The sequence below is a fragment of the Seriola aureovittata genome, chromosome 5 (assembly GCF_021018895.1).
Source record: "Seriola aureovittata isolate HTS-2021-v1 ecotype China chromosome 5, ASM2101889v1, whole genome shotgun sequence".
Taxonomy (NCBI): Eukaryota; Metazoa; Chordata; class Actinopteri; order Carangiformes; family Carangidae; genus Seriola; species Seriola aureovittata.
This window is the reverse complement of record NC_079368.1, coordinates 28,835,244-28,861,355: the sequence shown is the minus strand read 5'-3', so window position 1 is coordinate 28,861,355 and position 26,112 is coordinate 28,835,244. Positions and strand designations below refer to the sequence as shown.

Below are 26,112 nucleotides of genomic sequence, written 5' to 3'. Positions count from 1 at the left end.
AGAATAACCGGATATTGAGGAGCATGTGAACACGTCTGTGAGATGATCAGAATTCAAGATAGACCAATAAAATCCAACAGGAGCAGAGTGTTTTTGTTGTTTCATCGTCAGTCAGCCTGCAGGGATCCGGACTGACAGACAGACAGGAGGTGATAACAGAGCAGCCGCCGTCACTCACAGACAAACTCAAGTGCATCTTATTGTCATGCAGATGAAGGTCCGAGTCTCTGCGGCAGCAGAACTGCTTTTATTTCTGTCAGACATCTTTAAATTTGACCCTTTAGTGTGTTTATTTTTAGCCGAGCCGGCGGCGTGACTCTTCACTCAGATCCACTGCAACATCTAAACAACCGTTCACTGGACTGCTGTTAAATGTTGCACACACATTCATGGTCCCCTGAGGATGATCTCTTAACGACTTCAGATCAATAAAGTCCTCACTTTTACAACGAGTTCTCACGTATCCTGTTTAAATGAATCACAATCTATTTAGTGGATTAGTATAAAAACTAGTTGAGACATTCATGGTTCCCAGACAATACATCCTGGTTCTGAGTGAAACATGTCAACTGTTGGATGGATCGGCATTAAAGTTAGTCCAGATATTCATCATCAGGTCAAAACAAATCGAATATGTCCAATACTTTGGTTTAAGACAAAATACCTGCAAATAAAGACGTGCCAAAGTTCTAGTCCTGCTTTTTGAATGACTGATTGAATGTGTCCTGAACCTTGTGACGCCCGGACAAACATCCACCGAGACGAACATACGACAAACTATAATTACTTATAAATTCAAAAAGAGAATTTTTCAAAACTATTAAATTTACATTACAGGAATGATCTATCATGAAGGAAACAGGGTCTCATGTCTCATCAGCTACAAAGAAATCCAAAATAAAATCCATTCATCCTTTCAGGCAAAACGTAGAAGACACAACAATCCACGAATATCGGAGAAATTCTACTGAAGAACATTTGATTTGCTTCTGTTTTACACTGAAGGTTCAATATAAACAGTGTTGATCACTTCATGTACAGCAGATCACTCACACATTTTTTTGGAAATGTTTGAAAATAATTATGTTTTAGTGCCACAACAAAAAGTAAAATGTAAGTTCCCTGTGGGTTAAATGGTATTTTATCTGTCATTTCTCTAAAAACACTGTATTAGGAAGCAGTACTTTAAAAAGATATGGGACTAGGGGACAATAGTTGCCCTGACACCAAAGACCAATGGCTACTGACTGGTGAAGAAATCTTTGTATTGAAGAACTGACACACATCTTGAAATTTACAAGTGGAAAGAAAATGGGACAAAGTGACAGAGCTACACGTGAATCCGCCTGCGTGAAATAAAGGGAATACAGTGAAGTATTTCTTATTATTATTTAATGTTGCAAACTCTTATACTCCGCTCTTTTACTTCAGTAAAGATTTTAGAGTTTAAAAAGAAGAAATTGATCCTCAACAAAACCGAAAATCATAAAAAAGACATGAGAAAGTTCAGAGCTTCATAACTGATCACACAGCAGCTCCTGCCTACTCTGTGAATTATTAACTATTTAATATGGAAGTTGTATTATCTAAGTTTTGTGTAATATCCAGGCCTTGTCCAACTATACAACAATTTTATGCAGTCAGTGTTTCCACTAGTTCTTCCTGTCAGCAGGGGTGCAGTTATTTAAATTTTGATTCAATTTAATTTAATCATGTTAACAATTTGACTCAATTTAGTTTAATCTGATTAATTTCACTGCTCTGAAACTGTAAATTGTAAACTGCAATTAAACTGTTGGAATAATCAAACACACTAAACTTCAAACCAAGATACAGGATGAAGAGTGACATTTATTTTGAAGGCTGAACTTCAACCTGGAACGACAGACGCTCAGGTCGCGGGACGTGTCTGAGCAGGTGGACAGATGTCTGGATCGGGATTTAAGTAAAATGAAACGTGATATTTCTGGAGCAGCTGTCATGTTTTGTTTCTTCTCAGTTTGGAAATCAGATGCAAAGAGCGTGATGACAGCAGAGCAAGTGGTGCGTTCATGCAGTCAGGTCTACGAAGGGTTCGTGTTGATGTCAATCATCTATCATGCAGCTGTCTTATACAGACTTCTGTCCTGGGTAAATGTCCTCAGCAGGAAACCTGCGATGTTCTCATTGTGACTGGTTAAACAGGTGTAACTAACAACATCAGTTAATGGTGACGTTCCTTTTAGCTTCGTCGTTGTTGCACCTGAACTTTTCCTGCTGTAACCGGTCAAAATATCTGCAGAGAGAAAATATTTGATTGTCAAGGTTTGCAAACACCCTTTGATAAAAATATTATAAACCTTATGCAATCAGTCTTTTCTAAACTCTGGCCCAAAGACATTTAAACATTTATTACAGTTTTTGAGGAGAAGAACTTCTCATCTGAAAACACTAAAGATGCAGTTTAATTTTAAGTATTTCTGTCAAACTCTGTCTCTTTCCAACATTATCAAATACGTTGAGTAAAGAACAAAACGCTGCCTGGTTTACATTTTTATTTTTAAATCAAAATAACAACAAAAAAAAATTAGTTTTCTCACAACATCCGCTCCTGGAAACTAAAGGCTGATTAACGTTTTTATGGATCTGCTCAGGAAACTTTATCATAAGCAACATATCCTCTCTGTTCTTGTGGACTACAGCTGAAAAGATTACATGACTAATAGATTAGCCAATTATTTAGATAATCAATTCATCGTTAATCATTCTTTATGAAAAAATGCCCAAAATTCACTGGTTTCATGCCTTTGAAATGTCAATATTTCCTAGTTTTCTCGGACGATGAACCGACTTTTTGGGTTTCAGTCATAGCTGGATAAAACAAGATAATATATAATATGAACACTATTAACTTGGGAAAATTAAGGTTTTGCTTTTGCTATTTTGTTAAGAGATTAATCCAGAAAATGAGTGTCAGATTCATTAACAATGAGAAGAGTTGATAGTTGCAGTCATATAACCAACAACATGGGCGACACAAGCTTCTGTCTCCAGTGTCAAAGTCCAGTGTTTTGCCTCCGGGTTGTTTTGTGTTACTGCTTGAACAGATTTCTTTCCTCGAATCCTTTAGATGAATAAATAACCACAGAAGCTTGTTTGCATTTTGAGCAATGCAAACATGCAAAGATTCAGTTTATCTCAGCTTCTATCCAAAGTGTCTGACTGTATCCCACAGAGGGCTTGTGACTGAACCACAGGTTTAGAATATTTTATCACAGATATATGTCTTTCAAGGTCAAGTATGAATCTCAATGCTCATGTGTTTCTATAAACAGCAGAAGCAACCGTTCAAGAACGCTGCCCAAATTAAAATATAGTCATAACTCTGCAGTAATCTGAGTATTCAGTTCCAGGTTTCTGAAACTGTGTGAGTGCGCCTCCCACTCTCAGTGTGAGGTTTTGTAAAGCAAATCATTTCCGGGTCGTGTCAGCAGGTAACCGTCGTTTGTGCCGATAATTAGCAGGTTATCGTTGAGTGTTTGCATTTGAACGTCAACAGTAATCCTGGTTTTCAGTGTTTAAAGGTGTGAGAAGCCGGTGGAGCCGCACTACAACCATCACAGGACACTAAAACTCTTGAGTGGAGCCCAGATTACTGTTGACAGGGAATGAATTACAGCCACCACAGAGCTCCGCGTGACTGTGTGTGTGTGTGTGTGTGTGTGTTGTGTGTGTGTGTGTTGTGTGTAAGTGTTTCACCGCTGAATGGGAATCCTTCAGATCAACAAATAAACAAAGCAGCCGGGGCAGGCCAGCGTTCCTCCTGTCAGCAGCATCTGCCAGCAGCAGGGAGGACGCTTCGGTTTTTCCCTGCCTCGTCTAATCCTGCATCCACGAAGAAGCCCCAAAACTCCTGCTGGACATCCTCCATCTGTTTCTTTTTTCTTTTTTCCTGCGTCTTTCAGACTCTTTCAGGCTGTGTCCTCTGCTGTCACGTCCAATTCCTCCCTCTCTATCAAACATCTCTTTCCCCACTTCACCTCTCCACCCATCCCTCCATCTGCCTCCATCTTTGTCTCTCCTCAGGAAGACTTAAACTCAGGAACGATTTCACAAGTGGCCGCCTCCTCCGTTATTCCCCTTAAATGACTAGAGAGCTCAAACGTCACACGTCAGCAGTCCCAGCTGTCAACCTGCAGTATTTCTGTCTTACTTAGAAAGACTGTGACCGACGCTCTGAAACCTGATTCATTTTGACATCATGTGTCTTTTCCCCCTTAATGAAATGAGCAAACAAAGCCTGTGCGGGCTTTACAGAAGAGCTTCATCCTGATTCCTTCACATCTTTGCAGAGTTGCCACTGCACATGTGAATAGTTGCCTTCTCCCCTAATCTCCAGCAAAAACAAGGATGACTGGATTAAATGGTTTCCGAAAGGGGGAGGAGGAGGAGGATGGAGATGGAGGACACACTATGCTGCTGCCGCCGCCGCCCCCCCCCTCCTCCTCCTCCTCCTCTTCCTCTTCCTTCTCTCTTCATCTTACCCTCCAAAAGAAGAAAGACAAAAAAAAAATCTGTACCTCAGCATGGTAAATAGCAGCAGACAGACAGTGAGACAGATAGACCAGGAACAATGACACCAGCTGGGCAACAACAATAGGAAATAAATATCATGTGGCAGGCAGGCGGTCATCCCTCCATCCATTCATCCATCCATTAACCATCCCTACTGTGAGTCTGCTGCTGTACAGGCTTCTTTGTGGCCTTCACACCTGCATCTCACTGACTGTGTGATGTGCTCTGAATATCAAAAATATTCTATTTCTCTCTTTAGAGCCTATTTCAATGTTTTCCACCTTAAAATGGAGGAGCTCTGCCTGGATGTGTTTCATGCAGGATGAAGCGGCTGCAGGTGTGAAGCCATAGCTGCTGTGCGTGTGTTTCTGTTGTGGATGTGTGTTATTATTGGCCTCCAGACAATAAAAGCGGCTTACCTTCTCGGCTCCTCTGTGTTTCTTGGCGGCCGGTGTGTCGTCATGCTGCCGCCTGACAACAATAGCGCCACCGCCGCTTTTAACTCCACAATCCAGCGCGGTTTTATTGGCAGCACCGCCGCCGTTACTCCCGCTATTGTTGTTATTGTTTACGTTGTTAGTGTTGCTATTATCTCCCATGATTCTGGAGTCCGGAGAGGCGCAGTGGCAGTGTCCGGGGCCGTCGCGGCACAGATGATGCTCGGGCAGGGCGGACGACGAGAGGAAGACGGAGGGAGGAGGAGACGAGCCATCGCCGGGCTTCTCCTTCCTAGTCCGGACAGGAGGAGCGGCAGGGGGAGCGGCGGCGTCCCTCTCCCTGTCCCTCTCCCTGTCTCTCTCCCTCTTCCAGCCCCGGATCACGTTTTTCCCCTTCCTCTCCTCCTTGCCTTTGGCGCATGTCGCAGAAGGAGAGGCCGTAGTCACTTCGGAGACGCTGTTGTTGTTATTGTTGCCGCCGCCGTCCGCCTCTCTGCTGACCGCTGAAATCATCTCCAGACCTTCTCCACCGACGCTGCGTCCTTGAGCCTCCCGACGCCGCTGCTGCTGCTGCTGCTGCTTCCCGACGCACACCTCTCCACCACCGCCGCCGCCGCGCACCGCGACGGCAGCCGCTGACTGATCCGCCGCCGCTGCCGCTGCCGCTGCCGCTTCCGGTTCCTCTCGTCCCTCCCGGCCGGCTCGGCTGCGTTTAAGCGCGGATCTCCTCGGCTCCGACCCGCCGCTGCAGCCGCCGCCGCCAGGTCCCCGGGTCTGGAGCGAGGGCAGGGCCGCGTGTCTGTCGGCTGAGCCAGCGGCGCTGGAGGAGGAGGAGGAGGTGATGGAGATGGAGGAGGCGGTGGAGGAGGAGGAGGAGGAGGAGGAGGAGGAAGAGGAGGAGGAGGAGGAGACGGTGTGGTTGGGTGACAGCTCCCTGCAGTCGGTCAGCAGCCCTCCATTCTGCCCAGCTCTCAGGAAACGGTTCATCTCCTCCTTTCCTTGTCTCCTTTGTCGATCTCCACAATAATCAGCATTCAAGTCATTGTCATCCCGCCGCAGTGAGGCAGAGAGCGCCGAGCTGTAGGTGCACACATGCAGGTCTGTTATAGGCTGCTGGATCAGGCCTGGCCCTTCACTAACTACAACACAGGCTGAATGACAGCTGTGAATGTCTGACTGATGGAGGTGCTCGGTGGGTATTAAGTCCCATTTGTAATAAGCACATATACTCCTATAGCCTGTTTATTAAAATTATAATTATAATACAACACTACAAATAAAGCTTTTAAAAAATCACTCCCCCAAAAACGATCACACATTTACACATTTATGTTTCTGAATAAAAAATAGAAATAACATAAGAGTGTATTAGTGCCTGAGTGTTTATTTTAATATTCTATATAAACTCAGTGGCCACAGGGTTTTATTTTCTGTCTCTTACTGTGAATAAAAAGAATCTCAGAAGCCACAAAAAAAAAAAAGATTTCTGTCAGAAAAGATCCTTGTTCGGCCAGAGGGGGGCGCTGCAGTGTTTGTTTAATTGTTTAAACATGAACTCAGGTGTAACTGATTGGATTGGCTGAAATTTACTGGACTGATGCTCCTGTCTGGGTTTTCTGTGCTATTATCAAACACACACAATCATCCCCTGGGGTTGACTGGCACATCAGGGCTGCAGCCATTCAACAGCTTCAACAACCGAACAACTAACACAACACCTGAAAAATAAAGCTATTATATGTACATGATAAATTACACTGCGTTGCCAGTTTATTAGGTACACCAAGCGCAACTGAACCCAGTCTAATACGAGAGTCCCACGATGAAAAGAAGGTGTTCATTGAATTTTATGGTAATTTTAGAGGCTGTAGTGACTTGCTTTATTTGGTTAATATTATAGCAGTTATTTGGTTAGCCTTATTGTTGCATGGCGTTTGAATTTTTATTTGTTTTATGTTTAATTAGAGTTCTGGAAGTGATGCCAGCTTGATTTACTTTGGTTTATTATTGTTAGTGGTGACATTTTAAGCGGATACATAATTGTACTTATTTTGTCTGTATGTATTTTAATATCTCATGTCCACAAAAAAAAAAATCATCCATCCATCCATTAACCAGCGACCTAAGAAACTTGAATTGTGACAAATAAAATTGTTGGAAAAAGTTGCAAAAGCTGTACTTCATAACTTCCATGAAGGAGGATCTATTGCAGGACGAGTTGGACACAGTAGATTCATTTCTACAGAGAAGATAAACATCTGTCAGCTATTCAGCAACTGAAGTGTGAGAGAGATATTTAATGTTCTTCTGTGTTTTCTTTCTTCACGGTATAAAACTATACAGTCTCCGATAGATGGATTAAAGAGGGGGAAAAAACAGATCAGGAATAAACTGACACGAATGAAACGTGTTGTCACCGAGCTGACTGCTGTTGGTGTGATGAAGAAATATTCAAAGACATGCCGCCCCTCTCTCTCTCTCTCTCTCTCTGTGTGGGTGTCATGAAGAAGTAGTGTTTTGCAAACCTGAACGGTCGACGCAGAAAGCAATTCATTATCAGAGTCACTTAAAGGGATGAGAGGAATAAACACAGATACACGACACCGTGAATACGCCAGGAGCTCACGTTCAGTAAACAGACAGAGTGTATGAACTGTACGAAACTTCAATCATCCTGCAGAAACTGGGTAAAGTAGAGAAAGACAGTAGAGTGCACACACAGTGAGATAAGTGTTTAGCTGTGTGTGTGTGTGTGTGTGTGTGTGTGTGTGTGTGTGTGTGTGTTATTGCAGCTGTCGAGGGAAGCAGAGTGGGTTCATTGAGAAGAAATTTGCACTGAATGAATTAGATGCAGGGATTTATTGGAAGTCATTGGTTCTAGCGGAGCTCCTGGCAGCTCATTTCTGGGAGGGAAACTGTGTCCAGCGTCGGGGTTTTTGAGCCAGTATTTTGTGTCACTGTTGAGAACTCTTTTAGTTTGGACTTGATTTATTCTGTGTACCAATAGACTCACAAAACACTGCTGTCTGCTCCTGTTAACATCTCTTCTGTGCGACATTAAAGGATAAGTTTTCTTATTGTCAACAAATCCCTTGAAAACCCCCAAAACAACAATGATTGTCTCCTACTAACGAGTAGTGTGTGTGTATCTGAAGCCTTATTGCTCTGTGCCACGGAGCTGCTTCGTTATCATGAACACACACACACACACACACACACACACACACACACACACACACACACACACACACACACACACACACCGTCCTGCTGTCCTAAATACTCACTAGATACTCACTAGAGCACCCCAAACAAATGCACTCATAAAACCACACTGAGCTGCTGTTTTAGGAAAATTACTGAAACTATCTTTGTGAGGTTTATTTTAAGTCTTCAGTGGGAACCAATGAGCTGGGAGCCGAGAGTCTGGATCATTTACACAAGGTGATACCAACAGTACATGAGAAACCAGCGGTAATCAGCAAGAACCATTACGAAAGTCATAAATACACTAACACTTTTATTTATTTCCTTATCCTGAGCTGTTTCAATTTAGATATGCCTTCGAATTTTATTCCTTTAAATCCTTTGACATGTTTGAACATTATTAAAATATAAGCGTTATTTCCTTATTGGTTTTTATCAATAAATACCTCCGCAGGTAAATACGTGCAAATAAACTGCCCCTTAAAGCTTCACTGGCCACTAGATGTCGCACTACACCACCAGACCACTTCGTCAGCTACACCTCCGGCCCCCAACAAAAACACTCCAGCCTCAACCATTAGCCAACGCTAGCACTGCCGTGATGTGCTTCACGGCAGTGCTGGCAGTGAGCCTGCTAACGATAACAACATTTACCGAGCAAATTCATGATACGAGTGACAGAAAGTTTGCAAACATTATCATGTCTACTGTAATGAAAAACAGACATTATGACATAAGGTTCTCCATCTCTGTAAAGCTAGACCAGGATAGGTTACGCAGTCAGACTGGGAAAGAAATTCACCCTTGGACTGACTCGCTGGGACCAGCTGCATGAATGACACTGATGGAGTCGGTAAAAACTAGCGGACTGGGGTTTGAGCCAGTAGTCATGGTCAGTCCGCCTGTGCTCTGGTCTTATACCACTCTTTGTCGGAGGCCTTTTAGATCAAAACGTGGTTTCTTCAGTGGAGGAAATTGCTTTCACCTGAATGCTGTGTACTGCAGTGTTGTTTAGTTAGTTGTTTGCTGCTGTATTGTTGCTGAAAATCTAATCTATAGAAACTTGAAGCTGAACTGTCTTATTTTCTAGGAAGGTACAACATGTAAATAAGAATGGATATGGCTGAAAGTGTATTTTTCCCACTTCTGATGACTTTCCAGTGCTAAACAAGGCTAAACATGCTGTTGACCTGTAAGACATGACACTGACATCCACCTCCTCAAATGACTCTGGGCAACATCCCAAACAAACATATTTGCCCCAAATCTTCTTTCGAAATGTACATTTCTTGCAGTAAAAGTGCAAAAACACAGTCATGAGTTTGTCAATCACTGACCAGAGACTCTGATAAGAGATTTGGGGCAGTAGCAGCAGGAGGATGAAGAAGAAGAGGGGTCAGTGAAAAGTCTATATGACTGTTGCACTGTACTGTCATCAAACCAAACAAACACAGCCACTGTACAGACTGACAGGCGGGAGATGTAATATTAATACTGGGTTAGGAGGCGTGTCCTTTGTGACCACACCAGTATATATTTGAGTCAAATACACACAAGCTAATCCAAAACAACAAAACACAGACTAGGACTTGGTCCAGTCGAATACAGATGTGAGCTGTAAGTCAAGAGTCAGGTTTTCATGTGTGAAGCGTCAGCCAGTGATTGTTGTTGTCATGGAGAACTACAGCGTAGACGACGTGTTTCCTTTCAAAAGAAGAAGCACGATGTCCAAACTTTCCTGTGCACCGTCCCGCCCAGCTGGATATCACTGGTAAGAAAATGGCAACCTGCAAAAAGCTTTAATGTTCCAGGACTGTTCTCCCACGTTCCTGTAGGTGGCGCTGTTTTCACTGATTATCTCTGTCCATGCTAAACACCCTGTTCTTCTTCAGGTTATTTTAAAAATGTGTTTATAACGGCGTGGCTATGGAGAGGGCAAAGTCATTCTGACGGTCAGATGAAATATCAGTCATGGTCTCCAGAGGACGAATCCTAATGACTTTGGTGATCACCTGGCTTTTCCTTTGGTGACACCAACACATTGGCAGTCGTGGTTCTGAGTGAAGTGCAGATATTTGTGATCTCAAAAAGATAAATTCTAATTTATCTTTACTTTAACGACCCCCTGACCTGCTGGTGGTGATAGAAGAAAAGTTGATTTTCACTAATTCGGGTAAATATCTCAAGATGTACGTGATGGATTGACTCAAAACCTTGTACTGACAATCATGGTTCCAAGATCATGAATTCTACTGACGCTGGTTAAACCCTTCATTTCCTTTGAGGCCTACAAGTGGGATGACTTTTTTTTATATCGAAATATCTTCAACAAATATTGCAGTGAAAGTTCATTCATGATTTGTAATAATTTTGGCCATTCTCTTACTTTTTATCTTTTCATTATCAAGTGAAAATAATTTGTAAACATTTTGTAAAAATGTGTTAATTTCAATATGTCAAATTTGACCAAATACCTGCAGAACTAGAGACACTCTCATAAATTACACTCTTTAAAAGAAGTGAGGACTACACATCTGTGTTTTCAGCCTGTTGCTATGAAGGGAGTGTTGCATCATTATGGGTTGTTTGTAGGGGTGAGCGATCTGATGATCTTATATTGTGGTTCATCTTGCTTTGGCATATGATCTACCCTTCAGATGAATTGTACAGATCTAATTCCAAAAAGCTCAGTCGCTGCTAACCAGCCCACTGTCAACTGTTAAACAGCTAGCCCGCTAACTGCAGCTGGCGATGGCAGTCCTGGTTCAGCTCTGCAGCCTTGGCGAGCTTGGCGACAAACATCAGAAGAAAGCGATATGAATCATAACTTCCGGTCAGGACTTTCACAGTAAAATCAGCAGAGACAGAATGAGGATCGCCATTCTCTCAAACAGATTGTCATATGACCTTTTTGTCAGATTGTCCACCTGCAGTCGTTTGTATCTGTCCACCTCTGTTGTGACCCAGTTTAACCTGGAGGAGTTTTCTGATTTCTCATGCCACTTTCTGCTGCCACACAAGGAGTAAAACAGCAGGAAGCGTCTTCACTGCAGAAACGGACACAAACATCTGTCCTGTTGTTTTGTCTCAGGATCCCCTTTTGTGGATAAAATATTCTTACCAACACAAACCAACGTAAACACACACATATTCTTTGTTATGACCTGAAAAGAATACATTTGCAATATAATCTGAAATTAAAGGAGTTACTCCAAGCGTTTAATATTGCATTTAAAACTTTACCAAGTTGAGGGACAGATTAAAATAAGGCAGTCTGAGACTTCCGCGTTGACATGTCACTTTTTCAATGACAGAACCCCGAGTTGCAGCTCATGCAGTTTGTGTTTGTGTTTCAAAGGGCGTCTGGCCTGTTTACACAGCACAACACGCAGGAGACTCTGCAGTCTTCAGTCACTGTCGTCCAACTGTACGTCACTAAATCTGAATCAGCCAAAGCAACTAAATCAAATTAAGTTGGAATTGAATTGTCCAGCATTGGATGTTATAACATGAAATAATAATTATTGCATTGTTGTTTAAACAAAAACAGCTCCGCAGGGATATTAAAAACATCAATAACAGATAAGAAAAATGAAAATACCTGCAATATATGCAGAATGTCAACACAATGTGCAGCAATTTAATAAACATCTAATCATTATAAACTATTCATTTTAAAATAATATCGGAAATGGGAAAAACAAAAAAGATGAATCAGTAAAGTTAAAAGTAAAACTAAATGAAAGACAAACAGTTCAGCAAGGTGCAGCATTTTGTGTGTGTGTGTGTGTGTGTGTGTGTGTGTGTGTATGTGTGTGTCAGACAGTCACTAAAGGGGTGTTTGTTGGTTTGTCAGTCAGTAAATTAATTGACACTAAAAATCTGGCAATCAATAAAGCTCACACACACACACACACACCAGTTTAAGTTTTGTCTGGCTCTTAGTTTAGAGGATCAGTTCCAGCGTGAAACTCTCCTTAAAATAAATGCTTGTTTTCACATTTATACGTACAGTATGATACAGTATATTAATCAGTGAGCTCTGGAGATGTTCGTAGGTGTATTTCTGAACGTTGAACAGAGCCAGGCTAGCTGTTTCCCCCTGCTTCCAGTCTTTATGCTAAGCTAGGCTAACTACATTCTTACTCCAGCTCCCTATGTGCAAACATGACACTTACAATCTTCTCAGTTCTCAGGGCAAAGGTGAAAACCTGTTCCCCAAAAGCAACTTTTCCTTTAAGGTTAAGAAATGTATTATGTTCTCACAAGCAGTGAAAAGCAATCGTGTACAGATGTACAGAGGCTCCTTACGGATGTGTGTATTTGTGTGAACATCAGTGTATTTGATGCTCTATATACTGCAGGTATTTGTGTATTTGAATGTGTTTGGAAGATAAACTGAAGTACAGAGTGAAAGCTGAAATAGAGATTGACATGAAAGAGACGAGAGACTCTATGTTTGTTGACTGTCATTGTGGCCCAGTAACCCTCAGCTGATATCACTCAGATTACACACACACACACACACACACACACACACACACACACACACACACACACACACACAGGATCAAATGTCCTCATTCAAGCTGAATCCAAACTAACTCGTCCTCAATCCTAACTCAGGTTAAAAACCAGCTGTTTCTGCAGGTTCACCGAGTAGCTTTCTGATTTAATCTGGCCTCATTATTAATGAATCAGGGAAGTGGTGGCACTTTAATTGTAATGGGCAGCAGTTGTTGTGTTCACCAATATCCACCAGGAGGCATCTGTAAGCCTGCTGACACTGACAACACTGCAGCGCTGCTTGTGAAGGCGGTTTGGTCGTTTTAATGAAATCGCACAGGAAATGTTCAGAGGAGCAGGTGACATGCCTGAATAAAATGACAAAGTAATGCCAGGAAGGACATGGAGAAACATTTGCAGTAGCAAGAAATGGGACGGGACCTAAGACTGGATTACCCAACTTAAAATAATGAGCAACGGGCAGCTGCCTGGGGACGCAGATGATTTGATTTTTGTTAATATGATTAACTAGAAACACTATGGAGAAGTTGCTTGACTAATAATGACAATATCAACACTTATGAAGAACCGTCTTGTAAATAATTTCATTGTCAAAATATGGTTTTAAGATCTCAGTTATAATAGTTTATGTTTTGCTCACGGCTCCTTTTCCTAAGTCAGGTCAGTGTGAAGAGAGGATTAGTTCCCTGGACTGTTATTGTAGAGAACTATAGTCAGTGAGAAGTGATGCAACAGGTGTTTTCTCTACCTGACCCTCCGGTTCTGCATTACTCTATACAGTAAAAAATAAATAGATGATCACATCTGTATCAGCAAAGGGAAACTGATCAGATGTCATCGTGTTCAGGCAATGAAAGGTAAAAAAAAAAGTGAAAAAAGAGAAGAGAGTTTTGTTCCTGTGTAAACTGAGACGCAGAGAGCCACATGGGAAAACGACGTGTTCCCACTGACACTAAATATCTCAACATGTTCTGTCTGCCCAGACTTCATGTGAACACAACACACTAAGACAAGTTTTAAAGTCTACAGCGGCGAAGAACAGAGCAAAAATGAAACTTTACTCTCCAAACAAAGCTGGGTAAAATGTCACTGATCAAAGGTTTAAATAAACACACACACACACATACGCCACCCTGTCCTGCCGTGTGATTGGCTGTGACATGTGAGACCAGGAGGCCCAGCAGACACTCCCACAGGCAGGTGAAGGCGTAGAGGATCAGGCTGCAGGGTCAGTTCACCTCGCGGTTCTCACGGCAGCTCTCAGCAGGACGGCCGCTCGCTAGAAAGCGTTGAGCGTGATGACAGAACAGTGTGTGAACCAGCAGACGTCCCAGGACGACGGCAGGAAGTGTAACAGAAGAACCGCAAAGCACGAGGAGAAGGATTATCAGTGAGTGTCTGACTACAAACAGGGTCAAAGGGAAGATGTATAGATTATATAGAAACACAGATAATGGTGCTGAATGTACAGCTGGTTGTAACAGCTGTGTTTTTATCAGTAGCAGTGTTGCAGCAGTTGTATTGTCGATCGTTGATTAGTCAACTGGCAGAAAGTTAAGCAACAATAACTTTGATAGATTAGATCAAAAGTATTTTCTTGCTCCAGCTCCTCAAATGTGAGATTTGCTGTTTGTAAATATTTGTATTTTGGACTGTTGAGAGAAATCTGAAGACGTCACCCTGGGCTCTTTTTTCTATCAATAATCACAATAACCTGAGTTGACTCTGATTGATAAACTGGATGAAAATGGCTTATCAAAGATAACAGGAGCCCCTTATCAGTCTATACATTGCACTGACTGATAAGTAACACAAACCAGTACAGTAATGTCAAAGGTATATTTAGGTCATTTAGAAACAGTATCTACATTTCAGTGTTTTGACTCTCTAAAATTTGCTGCTCATCTTAAGTACCAAATGTTAAGGATACTTCAGGTATAATATGTGTTTTCCACATTAAGATGTCTAACAACGACCAGACCTATGATATATATTTTGTTGAGTTGTGTTTTTACATTATCCCAAATGTTTCCAGCAACTTTCAAACACAGAGAAATCAGTTGTTCTCATCAAAGTAACGGCCTGTTTCGTCTGGTCACCTGTCGTATCTCCTTCTGTCAGTGTTGTGGTTTTCTGCCGAAAGCATCAAAATTGACTTTTTATCCAGTTTTAAGCCACATTTTTACAACATAGTTTTTACGTCTTGCCCGGATCAACCTTGATCTGAAGTTATCAGAGAAACAAGCTGGGCAAACACTAGCGGCAGCAAGGCTAGCAGCTAGCCCACATGGAAAGTTTTCATAAGAAAGAGCCAGGCTGCATTACAAACTGATGGTGTGTAGTGATACAGAATGATCCCTGCATTCCCACCTCTATATGTTCTTACTCTGCTCCTGCTAAACAAGGAACTTCCTGTTGTCTGTAGTTCAGATTTAGAGAACGTGGCGGAGGAGCGTCACAGAAATGGGAGGATGGTCTTTGAGTCTCTGCAGGCTGCTGACCAGGAGAAACGGGAGTTCTCAGGCCAGAGGAAACCAGCGTTGGTCAGGTAAACAACAGGATAGGGTTTGTTTTTGTATGTTTTAGTTAGTTATTGGTTCTTAATTATGTCATCTCAAAATAGAGAATACTTTGTGGTTCTCATATCCATTTTTATTTGAGATTACAACCCAGAGTTTTTTGCACTGCTCTGTTGAATAAAGTAAAAGCATGATGTTGACTTTTTGTGGTCCTTTTATCAGGTTACACTGATAAAGTAGAGTTGTATAAATATACAGCGTATAGATAATATATAAATACATTTGAATTAGAGTACAAAGGGTCACAGACAGACGCGTAAGCAGTAATATAATGATTTATATAATGCCGTATTAGTTGCATAACAAGTTAATTCCTCTCTGTGTATTGTTTTCGTCGTCACCAGGTCAAAGACCTTCGACCACTCTCTGCTGACTCAGGTCCAGACGGACTCAGACTCCAAGATAGAGAGGAAGAAATCTCACTACAGCCAGGTGAGCCGTCACTAAGTCAACCCTGACACATATTTTATTACACCTATAAACGTGACAGCGTGGGAGCCGTTCTCAGACAGCTGTTTTTCCAGCTGTGTGAGATCACACATCATTTCTGCTGACTGGCTCGTTTCCAACATCGTTATCTTATTGACGATCACTGACACGGTCAGAAAGCATCATGTTGTGCAGTATGTGGGTCATGATGGTCTGAATGACTGTCTCTCTTCTCGCCTGAGGAGGAGCTTCCTTCACTTCTTTGAATAAATTAATATTACTGCACTGAACCATTATGAGATATAATTCTACATAAATCTATCAGGTGACATTCTCACTCTATGGCAGGACTGTCGAGGTTGTTGGTGCTGAGGGTTTGTAAGGTTGATTTTCATCTGTGTGATTTTACTTTTAACATTGAATTGCAGAAGCACTGAAGGATGAAAATCCCTTTGGCTAAATCTGGAACACATAAATAAGAATAATGTCACTGTCCACAACAGATAAACTAAATCCACGTTCAGTTTGACTCATACATTCGTACAATGCTTCACAGAAGACAAAGCTTAGCGTCTTCCTCAGTGTTCTTCATCACAGAAACACAGTCCTCTGGATCAGCCCCAGATTAAGAGAGCAGAAGCCCCCCCCCCCCCCTACACTTGTAATCCGAGGTTTTGAATTACAGGTTCTCAGCGGAGGCAACTATCTGTTGCCAACACCTGTAGCTAGAGCTGAACAATTAATCAAAATATTATTGAACTCACAATACGGCCAAGTGCAATATCCAAGTCACAGGAGCTACACTTCTTAGGATAAAGTTTTACATTTTCTTTTCAGTGAAAATGAAATGCAAAAATGACCAATCTGACATTGTATATCACACTGTAATAACAATATCTACCATAATAATCGCTGTATGATATTTATTTTGCATATCATTCAGCCCTACGTGTAGGTTATACAGGATTTACACCTGACAGGTTACAGCCTATGATCACAACCTGAGGGACAATGTCAACACCTGTAGATACACTCTCTCATACAGGATTTACACCACATGATTGTACAGTACTTTCCTGAGCCAGCGACACCAGTATCAACATATAAGTCTACAATGTGATGCTGAATGGCTTATGCAAGGAGATACTGCCCCACTCCCACAACATAAACACACATCCATTCATACTGCTCTGCTTATGCAGACCTACAACAATTAATGTATGTAACTGTATCTGCTGGATTTCCACCATATCAACCATCCTGCTTCAGAGACGCAATGACACAATAGTCAAATGTTTCCAAAACAAATCAAGCTAAACTACTTCTCATTGTATTAAAACAACAGAGAATATTATAAAAAACTTTAATTAGGATGGCCCATAATGTGTGAATGATAATATGAGAGAAAGCCTACCTCATGTAATGCTCTTCTTTCTGGCTTTTTCTCCCTGAAAACCTCCTCCACATCTTTAAACGTCCTGGTGTCTGACTGTCAGTGTTGAGAAGGCGTTTCCTCGTCCTTGCTCTCCATTCATTTTTAATTCTCGCAATGCGGGAAAAAAGGTAAAAAAGTGAATAAAAATAAATACATTTCGGGGCTGATAAACTGGTCACTGTCTCAGGTGTAGATGAGGGTGGGGCAGGTAAGCAGGTGGCAGGGCTTTGGCTGAACTAACGTTAACGGCTGCCGTTACTGTCCTCCTCAGCCACGTTAGCATCGTCCTCTCCGGGCTAATGCTAATGCTAATGCTAGCAAGACGAGTGGCCGGCTTTTGAAAAAAAAAAAAAAAAAGGCAAGATGGATGGTTTGTTTATTTGTTTGTTCAACTTCCAGTTTCTCTGAATCTTTTCCCGCCTTTCCCTCTGCTTCTCCCCCGCTCCACCGTTTATTTCCCATGACGTTTTAAGAGGCGTCTTTAGCAACTTGTTAGCAACCAGCCGGCTTTGACGCTACATTCCCGGGGTCACCACCTGACCTCTGACCTCTGACCTCAGGATACAGACATAGCCAGCATACTGATCATGACAATTTTTATATGCAAATAAATTAACTCTTAATTCATTGGTTCATATAAAAAAATAAAACCACACACACTCAATTGATTTCTGTGATTTAAAAAAAAAAATGAGGTCATAGTTGGCGGGAGTTTGGACGCCCCCTAGAGGTCAGAAGCCCTACACCGGCCCAGTCCTCTCTGGGGATAATCCATACTTACTCCGGATGCTATAAACTAACTACAAATTTATTTTATTATCATTTTTGAATTATTTCAGCATTATTTCTGTGAATCATGTTTTGTATTTGTTTTTCTTATTGAAATGCATTTCGGTAGTTGTAGTTGATTTTTCTCAGAGCCTGAGGATAACAACTTAAAATTCTAGCATTGGGTTTGAGCTCCGTTCAACAGTTAACGGTACAACTGTAAAAACCACCGGCCTTTAACACTCTGTTTTTCTGAATCAGAAGCTACTGTTCTGTCACGGTTGCCAGGCGACAGCCGCGCTTTGTGACGCAGCAGTAAGGGCGGACACAGCTGGTGACACAAAGCGAATATCCTGTCGTAAACTCAGGAATTCATATTTCACAAGATAAATGACTCATTTTAAGTCAAAAACATTAGACGCCTTACACCCAGGCTAACTCTCACCGAAGACCGATGTTACCATGGTAACAATCAATGACCCCTGTGCTGACCAGTAACACCCAACTAAAAAAAACAGGAAAATTTGATTTTTCTTTTTATTGCTTCACTCTTTGCTGAATTTCCCAAGTAAAAAAAGTAAAATTTTTTGCTTGGGTAAATGGAGCTGTCAGCGGTTTTTTATTTTTTATTTTTGTGTCGATCCAAAAGTCTACGAGAGAGAAATATCACCAAACACTGAGAACATGAACCAGACTTTTACTGCAGGAACCCTGGAAGCTAAATCTGAGACAGTTCCCCTGCAACTCCCATCAACCATCAGTGTTGATGTGTTCAGTGTTAAAAATAGCTGTGAGAATATCTTTACCTGAAGAGTGTGGCTTCAATTTTACTGAGTATTATTGATGACGGAGTAATTTTTCATTTTTTACTGTGTCTATCATCCCTGCACTTTAATAGACGCTGAAGTGACTTGGGATCAATTTTGATATTAATATTTATGCTTAAAACTTAAATTGTATCCTAAATAGGCTGCTTCATGTTTATTTCATAACATGAGGCCAAAACTGATTGACAGCTTCAATCCCCCCAAAAATATTCAGGCATTCAAAAAAAACCCACGTCTGCCAAGTCTCAGCTTTTTGTTCCCCATGCATATGCAAGTATCACTCAGCATTGTCTGTGTGTGCATGTTGCATATCCTAACCGTGTGTGTGTGTGTGTGTGTGTGTGTGTGTGTGTGTTTCAGCTCTCAAAGACTAACTGCCAGTACCATAAAATATTCAAGGAGATCAGCAAAGAGGAACAGCTCAGACAGAGTAAGTCTTTCATGATCACAACTATCCGCTCCACCTTAAATACTGAATGAGGGATTAGATAATAGCTGAACATTTGATACCTGTGAGCTGTTTGTTAAACACTAGATAATGATTTAAAGGTCATAACAGAGTGTGGGAGCAAATCTATATTCAGCAATAACGCCATCCGATTCCAATCCACTGTAATCTAATAAAAGTCAAGAAGTCAATTTCATTTTTAAAATCTTTTTTTAATTAAAAATAAATCTCACACGTCTTTCTTTTTTTTTTTTTTCTATCCTTTTTCCACTAAACTAACACTTTAAAAATGGAGTGTTTTGCAGATTTCCCTCAGTGACCTGATGTTATTTACCTGTTTGTCAGGTTACACCTGCGCTCTGCAGAAAGACATCCTCTACCAGGGACGGATGTTTGTCTCCGACCACTGGATCTGCTTCCACTCCAAGGTGTTTGGCAAAGACACAAAGGTACTGCAAACTGTTGGGGACTCGTCTGGACGATCTCTGGCGCTGAATCCTCAGACTTTCTCACTTACGTCTCTTGTTTCCAATAAAGCTGAGACTTTGAATTGAACCCACGTTAGGTAATAATGCCGAGTGTTGTGGCGACTTCACTGAGGTGCCAACAGAAGGTTTGATTTGATGAGACATGTTGGTTTAAATTATTAACATTTACCTGGAGTAGCTTCGCAGAAAACTTTGAAGTACTCGCTGTGGTGCGGGACACAGTGAACAGGAAGCGTACATTATTATTAAAATGTATTTTCTACATCATCTATTTGAAACTTTAGAAGTTAAAAGATAACAAAGAAGTTAGTGAGGTGCAACCAAGACATTTTTTAATTTAATTTAATTTAACCTTTATTATACTAGAGTAGTCTCTTTTTGTGTGTTCTTGCAAAACAGTTTACATTATATACATTTAACACAGTTTAACATAATCTGAAATATAGAAAAAAGAAGTTAATCTGGAGTTAAACATGTGATAAACTGAATGGATGAGAAGCCAGTGAGGGATCATGTCCTGCATCAGTGGCCCCTGCTGGTCAGAGATCGCAGTGCAGATGAGGGTTAGAGTAAACGAGTCCCTGCAGGAATCAGCTGTTCATCCCGCTGTCTGTCCGTCTCCAGATCGCCATCCCAGTGGTGTCGGTCACTCACATCAAGAAGACCAAAACTGCCATCCTGGTGCCAAACGCTCTGGTGATCGCCACCGCAAACGACAGGGTGAGAGAGCAGACCCGGGGTCTCGTGTCAACAGGAAATTTATTCACACAAAATGTAATAAAAGGATTCTAACGTACATCTGTCTGAGCATTACAAATGGTATAATTCATGTAGTTACACAGATTCTGTTCATCATCAGAGATCCAACATCGCTGTCAGTTAAACTGTGTTTTTGTTGCAGTACGTCTTCGTGTCCCTCCTGTCCAGAGACAACACCTACAAGTTCCTGATGTCCGTCTGTCTTCACCTGGAGGTAGGACAGATGTCCCACATCTGGCTATAAACTGCAGTTTAATCACTGCCAGGTTTCCTCAGCTCCTAGTTCACATCTTTGTCTCGTTTGTTTTCTTTTTTGAGAAGTTTCCTCTCGTCTTCTTTTGGACGACACAGATACAAACCTGACTTAAACTGACAGCAAGTTTTTAAACCCCTGAATTTTAAATTTTTTATTAACGTGCAAATTTGATTAATTGTTGTAATTCTTTCTCCTTTTTTTTTTTACAAATGATTTGAGGAAGTTGTTTTGCCAAGAATTCATATTAACGAGCTTTTGTGCCGTGAAAACTTCATCTATATCACAACTGCACCTGTTTACATTCAGGAGAAGAGTCCATGCAGCAGCCCCATCCCCTCCTCCGCAGAGAACAGCTTCAGAGGTCAGAGGTCACCTCTAACGCCTCGCTTTCCTCGGGTGGGTCAAACACATACATCAAAAACATGGACACATCAACACTATAGAACAGATTGAGCACAATAATAGAGTCAAAGCTGCAAATAATATCAATATTTAACAATATTAGTTATTGCAATATTTCCTGCCATATGTGATATTTTTCATAATATCAAAGAAAATGATATTTATTTATAGTTTGATTTCTTTTCTGCAGTTTTGCCCTGCTGCTGAGTCCGACCCTCATTTCACTGCTTTGTTTGTAAAATCACTGGCATGTGACCAATAAAACGCTGAACCCACATATCTACAGTAAAATAAAGAAATAAATGTGTGTGTGCAGAGTTTTTCAGGTGATTTCATGGACCTGGACGGAGCAGTGAGACAGAGGAGGCGGGAGATGGAGGAGAGCAGCAGCTCCGACTCCCAGACCCCCGACTACGAGAAGAGAGCAGGTATCACCCACGAACCATTATTCACTTATATTCATTATTCAGTTTACTTCCTGTTTCTGTAGCGTTTCCTCTCGGCTCTTCCTCCTCTGATTGTGTTCACATGATAAACTTCCAGTGCTGATGACCCAGTTCAGATCTTCCCTTTGTGCAGTGACTGTTCAGACAAGAAGAACAGTGGAGGGGATATAGACGTGTCTTATCCCACAGTCGAGTTCATTTACCAGCGGCCCCATGTAGAGCCTTGCCGGTTCTACAGAGCCGATCCAAACTGTAGACACCAGTACCGAGACAAAGCTAAGGTCCTGTTCTCCAGCTAAACGTCGTCCTCTGCGTCTGTCTCTTCAACGCTGCAGAGTTCCCCGTCCCTCCGTTCCTGGATGTGTTGAAACACACAGACAGAGCTGCAGCCCCTGAACATCCAGACCACCAGCACAAAGTGAAGAACCAGCGTCAGAACCAGCATCAGAACCAGCATCAGAACCAGCATCAGAACAAGCAGAGCTCAGACAACAAGCAGCGCGAGGCGCCTCACCCCGGTACGACGGTTCTGTCTCTCTTCTTTGAGGTTGTTTCACTGTCTCTTCCTGGTCACATCTATTTGTTGTTGCTTGAACTCATGTTCCAACTGTCCCATACTTCCTGATCTTATAATCCAGGTAACGTGTTGAATCTGCTGCCTCCACGTGTTTTTATAACCCAGCTGTGTGAAGTTATAAAAACCAGCCGCTGGACTTTCCTTAAAATCTTATTTAAATAGAAAAAGCGTTTAACAAAGATAATAATCTTTCTTCTGTTTCCAGGTTCAGAGGTCGTGATTGACAGCAGGACTCTGAAACCAGTTTCTCTCAACACTCTGCTGTTTGTCTACCTGTTTCTGTAGGTTTTCATTCATTCATTCATTCATTCATGGAATTATTTATTACAAACTTTAAACACTAATTCAATTATTTCTTAATCTAATAATGCATTCATTAACACACTCCTTCATTCGTTTATTTACTTCATTCTGTTTTCACTCACTGTGTTTCCTCAGAGTGTGTGTCCTGTTCCTGTCTTCCTGTTACCTGGCCTTTAAGATCGTCTCGTTGGAGCGGACGCTGACGACGCTCGGCTCCGTCACAGACTTCACCCACAAAGAGTGAGTCCACGTCCCGTCCGAGACACTGAGCTCGTCCAGAAGGTCCCGGAAAACATGCAACAAAACAACTGAAGTGGAAGAGCTGTGCTCATTAATCATATGTTTTCCTACTTGTTCAAACACCTGCACCTGCCTCAGCTCCACAACTTAGTAGCTGCAAGAGAAAGGTTAAGATAAGATATGATGAGATCTTTTCTGAGAATAATTAAGAATTAATGTCCAGTGTTTGTTTTTCCAGAGGCGACTTCCTGCGGGGGGGTCCTGACGTGAACACACAGCTTTTCTCAGAACTACTCACCATCAACCTGATGAAGCTGGAGAAGGTCAGTTGATATAAAACCTTCTGAATCTGTTGCTGTTTCCATTAACGTCCCTGAATCCCTTGTTCATGATTAAAAAGTCAAACTGTTTAGTTCTGTTTTAGTTTAGTTGCTAGCAAGGGATTTTTGGGGCGTTTGCAGGAGCACGTCTGCAACAAGAAGGATTTTCAGCCAGTTTACAAAAAACTTGAAAGACTGTGAATGAGACTAAAAAATCTTGGAACTAAAATCCTTCATTGTCTGATCTGTCGGTCGGTGTTGAACACAGTCTCTCTTTTCTGTGACAATCAAATCAAAAGTAGAAGGAGGAGGTTCTTTTTTGATGCAGCCAAAATAACTTTAGTTAACGCTCCAACATAGTGACTTTTTAAAATGATTTTCAACAGTGTAAATTTGGATCAACATGCGTTTGCAGAGAGCCGAGTGTAAGCGGACACTCGTGGCCGTTAATCAAACATTTATAGTCAGTGATCCGTTCGTACAGAAGTGTGGACGTCGTCTGTAAGAGGAGCTCGTTTCCCGCCCGTCGCTCATTACAAACAAACTGCAGCATCTTCAACCTGTTTAAAACAAACTACACTTACATCAGCAGAGGTGAATCAAATCCACTGCATCTGCAAATATTCACTGAGAACTGGAGCCGGATCTGAGAGGAAATATTATTATATTTATATAAAATTATACCAAAGTAATTCAATTGGATTTCTTTCTTTCTATTTAAAGAGTTTATCACTCTCAAACTCACTCGTTTAGTCACCTGACCTACATTACACTGCTGTTTGGACTTCCTGGGACAGAGAGATGCTAGCTGTTTCACCCTCATTTCATGCGAAGCTAGGTTGCTCCGCTAAATAACTCACCTAGATTAGCACCTGGGATGAACATTCATTTATACTAGTGGCTTTAATTCTACATATTTATCTGTAAAAACACATTGATTATCATCAGTAGATATATCATTAATGAGCAGTTACAGTAACACACACTGTCTGTTCCTGCAGGTGCAGAAGACTCTGCAGAGACTCCTGGACGAAGCTGCCTGAATGTACCGGAAACCCAACCCGACCTGCGTACGAGGAAGTCGTAACCCGGCAACCATTCTGTTTTTAACGTTTGGAAACGACTGTTAAAGGCTGACGTGACCGAATCCGAACCCCATTTATACGTTTTTGTCCAGGGTCCCGTCGGGTCGGGGTCGGGTGTCCACCCTCCAGACACCAGAGTGTTAAGATGATGTAAATATATAGTTTATTATAGCAGATGTTACAGGTTAACAAGGTGTATTGGTACCGGTGGAATCACTTGTAACCACACCCACCGGTGATGTCATGGTGTACCGACACACAGTCGTTTGATTGGCTGATTAGAAATAAAACTCCCTGGTGGAACTTTAACTGTAATAGTGTTGAAACAGAGGTATTTTAAAGGCTCTGACGTTTCAGGTGGAGGAAGGAGCAGATTTCTCTCTCTCTCTCTCTCCGGTGAAGGAGATGAACTTTCTCAGCTGTTTTCGGTCACGGTGAATTCTGGGAGATCTTCTGTCTACGGTGCTGAACGTCCGAGGAGATCAAGGTTCTCAGTGCTGGATTTATCTTCTGCGTTTTGCCGATCACACATTCAGGACTGAAAACCAGCTGTGGACGTAGATACTCCACGACCCCTGACCCCTGGGGTTTTCTTATGTTTACCTCGCGCTGTCTTAAAGGTAGTTAGCTGCTGCCTTCATGGGGACCTGGAACAGCTCTTCTCCACTTCAGGGACTTAACAACCTTTTGTCAAAACCTGAACTATAAGAAGAAGAACTTTAAGGCTTTGGTAAAAGGTTCATTTCATTAAATGTTAGATTTTGACCATTAAAAAGGCATCAGAGGGACGGTGGAGCTGTGGCTCATGTGAACACACAAGCTTGGTGTCGGTCCGACATGTCAAACCACGTCAGTAGTGTTTCATGTTGCTCCTCTGTGATCCCTTCCTGTTCTTTAATCTTGTTTTATCTCTGTGATTGTCCCCTGCAGTGTTTGCTTGTATTGTATTCCCACTTCTACAGGAGGCTGTGTCGTGACCTCACATCACACCTCTGACAACCTGTGAAACTACCTGCAACTCGCATTTAGCAGCAGAAAAGAACAAACTGGTCAGAGATCAGTGAAATCTTTTACAAAAAGAACAATGTGATTATTTGTTTTTACGTTCAGAAGGTTGTTCAGCAGCCGACTCTTGTCTGTCAGCGTGATTCTTGAACGCACCAAGCTCTGGAAAAAAGAAATCCCTGCTGCCGTACGAACGTAGATTCAGTGAATTTAGTGGCATCAAGTTCACACCATGTTGTTATTGTTCACCTCTGACAGGAAGTGATACATGAGAGCGACCTGAGCTCATCATTTTTATCTGATGTACCAGATTTCACATCGTTCTGGTGGAAAAAGTGAGTCAATTCTCACCAGTGAACCGTCGCCTGCCTTGTTGTTGTTTGTGATTCGGCCACTAGATGGAGCCAAAGTGAAGAAGTTTCAGGTCCCACACAGAGACACTGTTGTTGTTCACGTCCGTCATGAAGCTCGTCCTGGTTCATTCAAACAATAGACTGTTACAGAGACAAGCATCACTGTGATTCTGTAACTGTAAGAATCAAACATAGATTTAATACTGTGAATTTATTTCCTCTGTTTGGGAATAAAGTTTTATTTTTGCTGTACTGTTTGTTTGATCTCTCTTCACTCTGGATGCCACATTATCTGTTAAAATGCCGTGTTGGGATGTAGCAGAGGACATTTACTCTTTCACTCTTTTACTTGTACTGCTTAATTGAAGTATAATTTAATGCTAATATACTTTGGTATTAGTATAAAGAAAATTTGAATGCAACTTTTACTTGTAGCAGAATATTTCTACACCGTGGTACTGCTACTTTTATTTAAGTAGAAGTTCAAATGTTTTATTATTAGAGCCAAACTTAGTTGTTTTTATGTTTCCTTTACAGCACTTTGGAGAACACGGTTTCTCTTTTAGCATCATCACCAATAATAATATTAATAATCACACTAAGTTTCTGTTTTTTACTATTATTAACCTGTTATCCTAAATTCCTGCACGTCAGTGATGATTTATTT

The 26,112-nt window shown here is 41.6% G+C and overlaps 2 protein-coding genes across 5 annotated transcripts in view; one reads left to right on the top strand and one right to left on the bottom strand.

Moving 5' to 3' along the window:
• Positions 1-17,816, bottom strand: part of znf608 (zinc finger protein 608) — a 65,826-nt gene extending 48,010 nt beyond the window's left edge. The window contains exons 1-2 of the mRNA XM_056376504.1: positions 17,148-17,816; positions 4,974-6,069 (exon numbers count right to left, since the gene is read on the bottom strand). Coding sequence (XP_056232479.1) covers positions 4,974-6,069; positions 17,148-17,200 — 1,149 coding nt within the window. The 5' untranslated portion in view covers positions 17,201-17,816. The remainder of the gene's footprint in view (positions 1-4,973; positions 6,070-17,147) is intronic.
• On the top strand, positions 9,578-25,697 carry LOC130169626 (GRAM domain-containing protein 2B). Of its 4 annotated transcripts, none has more exons than XM_056376523.1 (14): positions 9,578-9,969; positions 15,151-15,273; positions 15,649-15,736; positions 19,124-19,193; positions 19,557-19,660; positions 20,324-20,473; positions 20,601-20,672; positions 21,021-21,110; positions 21,433-21,544; positions 21,898-22,080; positions 22,345-22,420; positions 22,578-22,682; positions 22,921-23,005; positions 24,004-25,697. In XM_056376523.1, exons 1-14 carry the CDS (start codon positions 9,872-9,874, stop codon positions 24,043-24,045), a joined length of 1,398 nt encoding a protein of 465 aa, XP_056232498.1. In that variant the 5' UTR covers positions 9,578-9,871; the 3' UTR covers positions 24,046-25,697. The 4 variants fall into 4 exon arrangements, with proteins under 4 accessions (XP_056232498.1, XP_056232500.1, XP_056232499.1 ...); XM_056376525.1 differs by having other exon boundaries at positions 9,583-9,969; positions 20,324-20,419; XM_056376524.1 differs by lacking the exon at positions 9,578-9,969 and adding an exon at positions 13,956-14,115.
• The last annotated feature ends 415 nt before the right edge of the window (positions 25,698-26,112 follow it).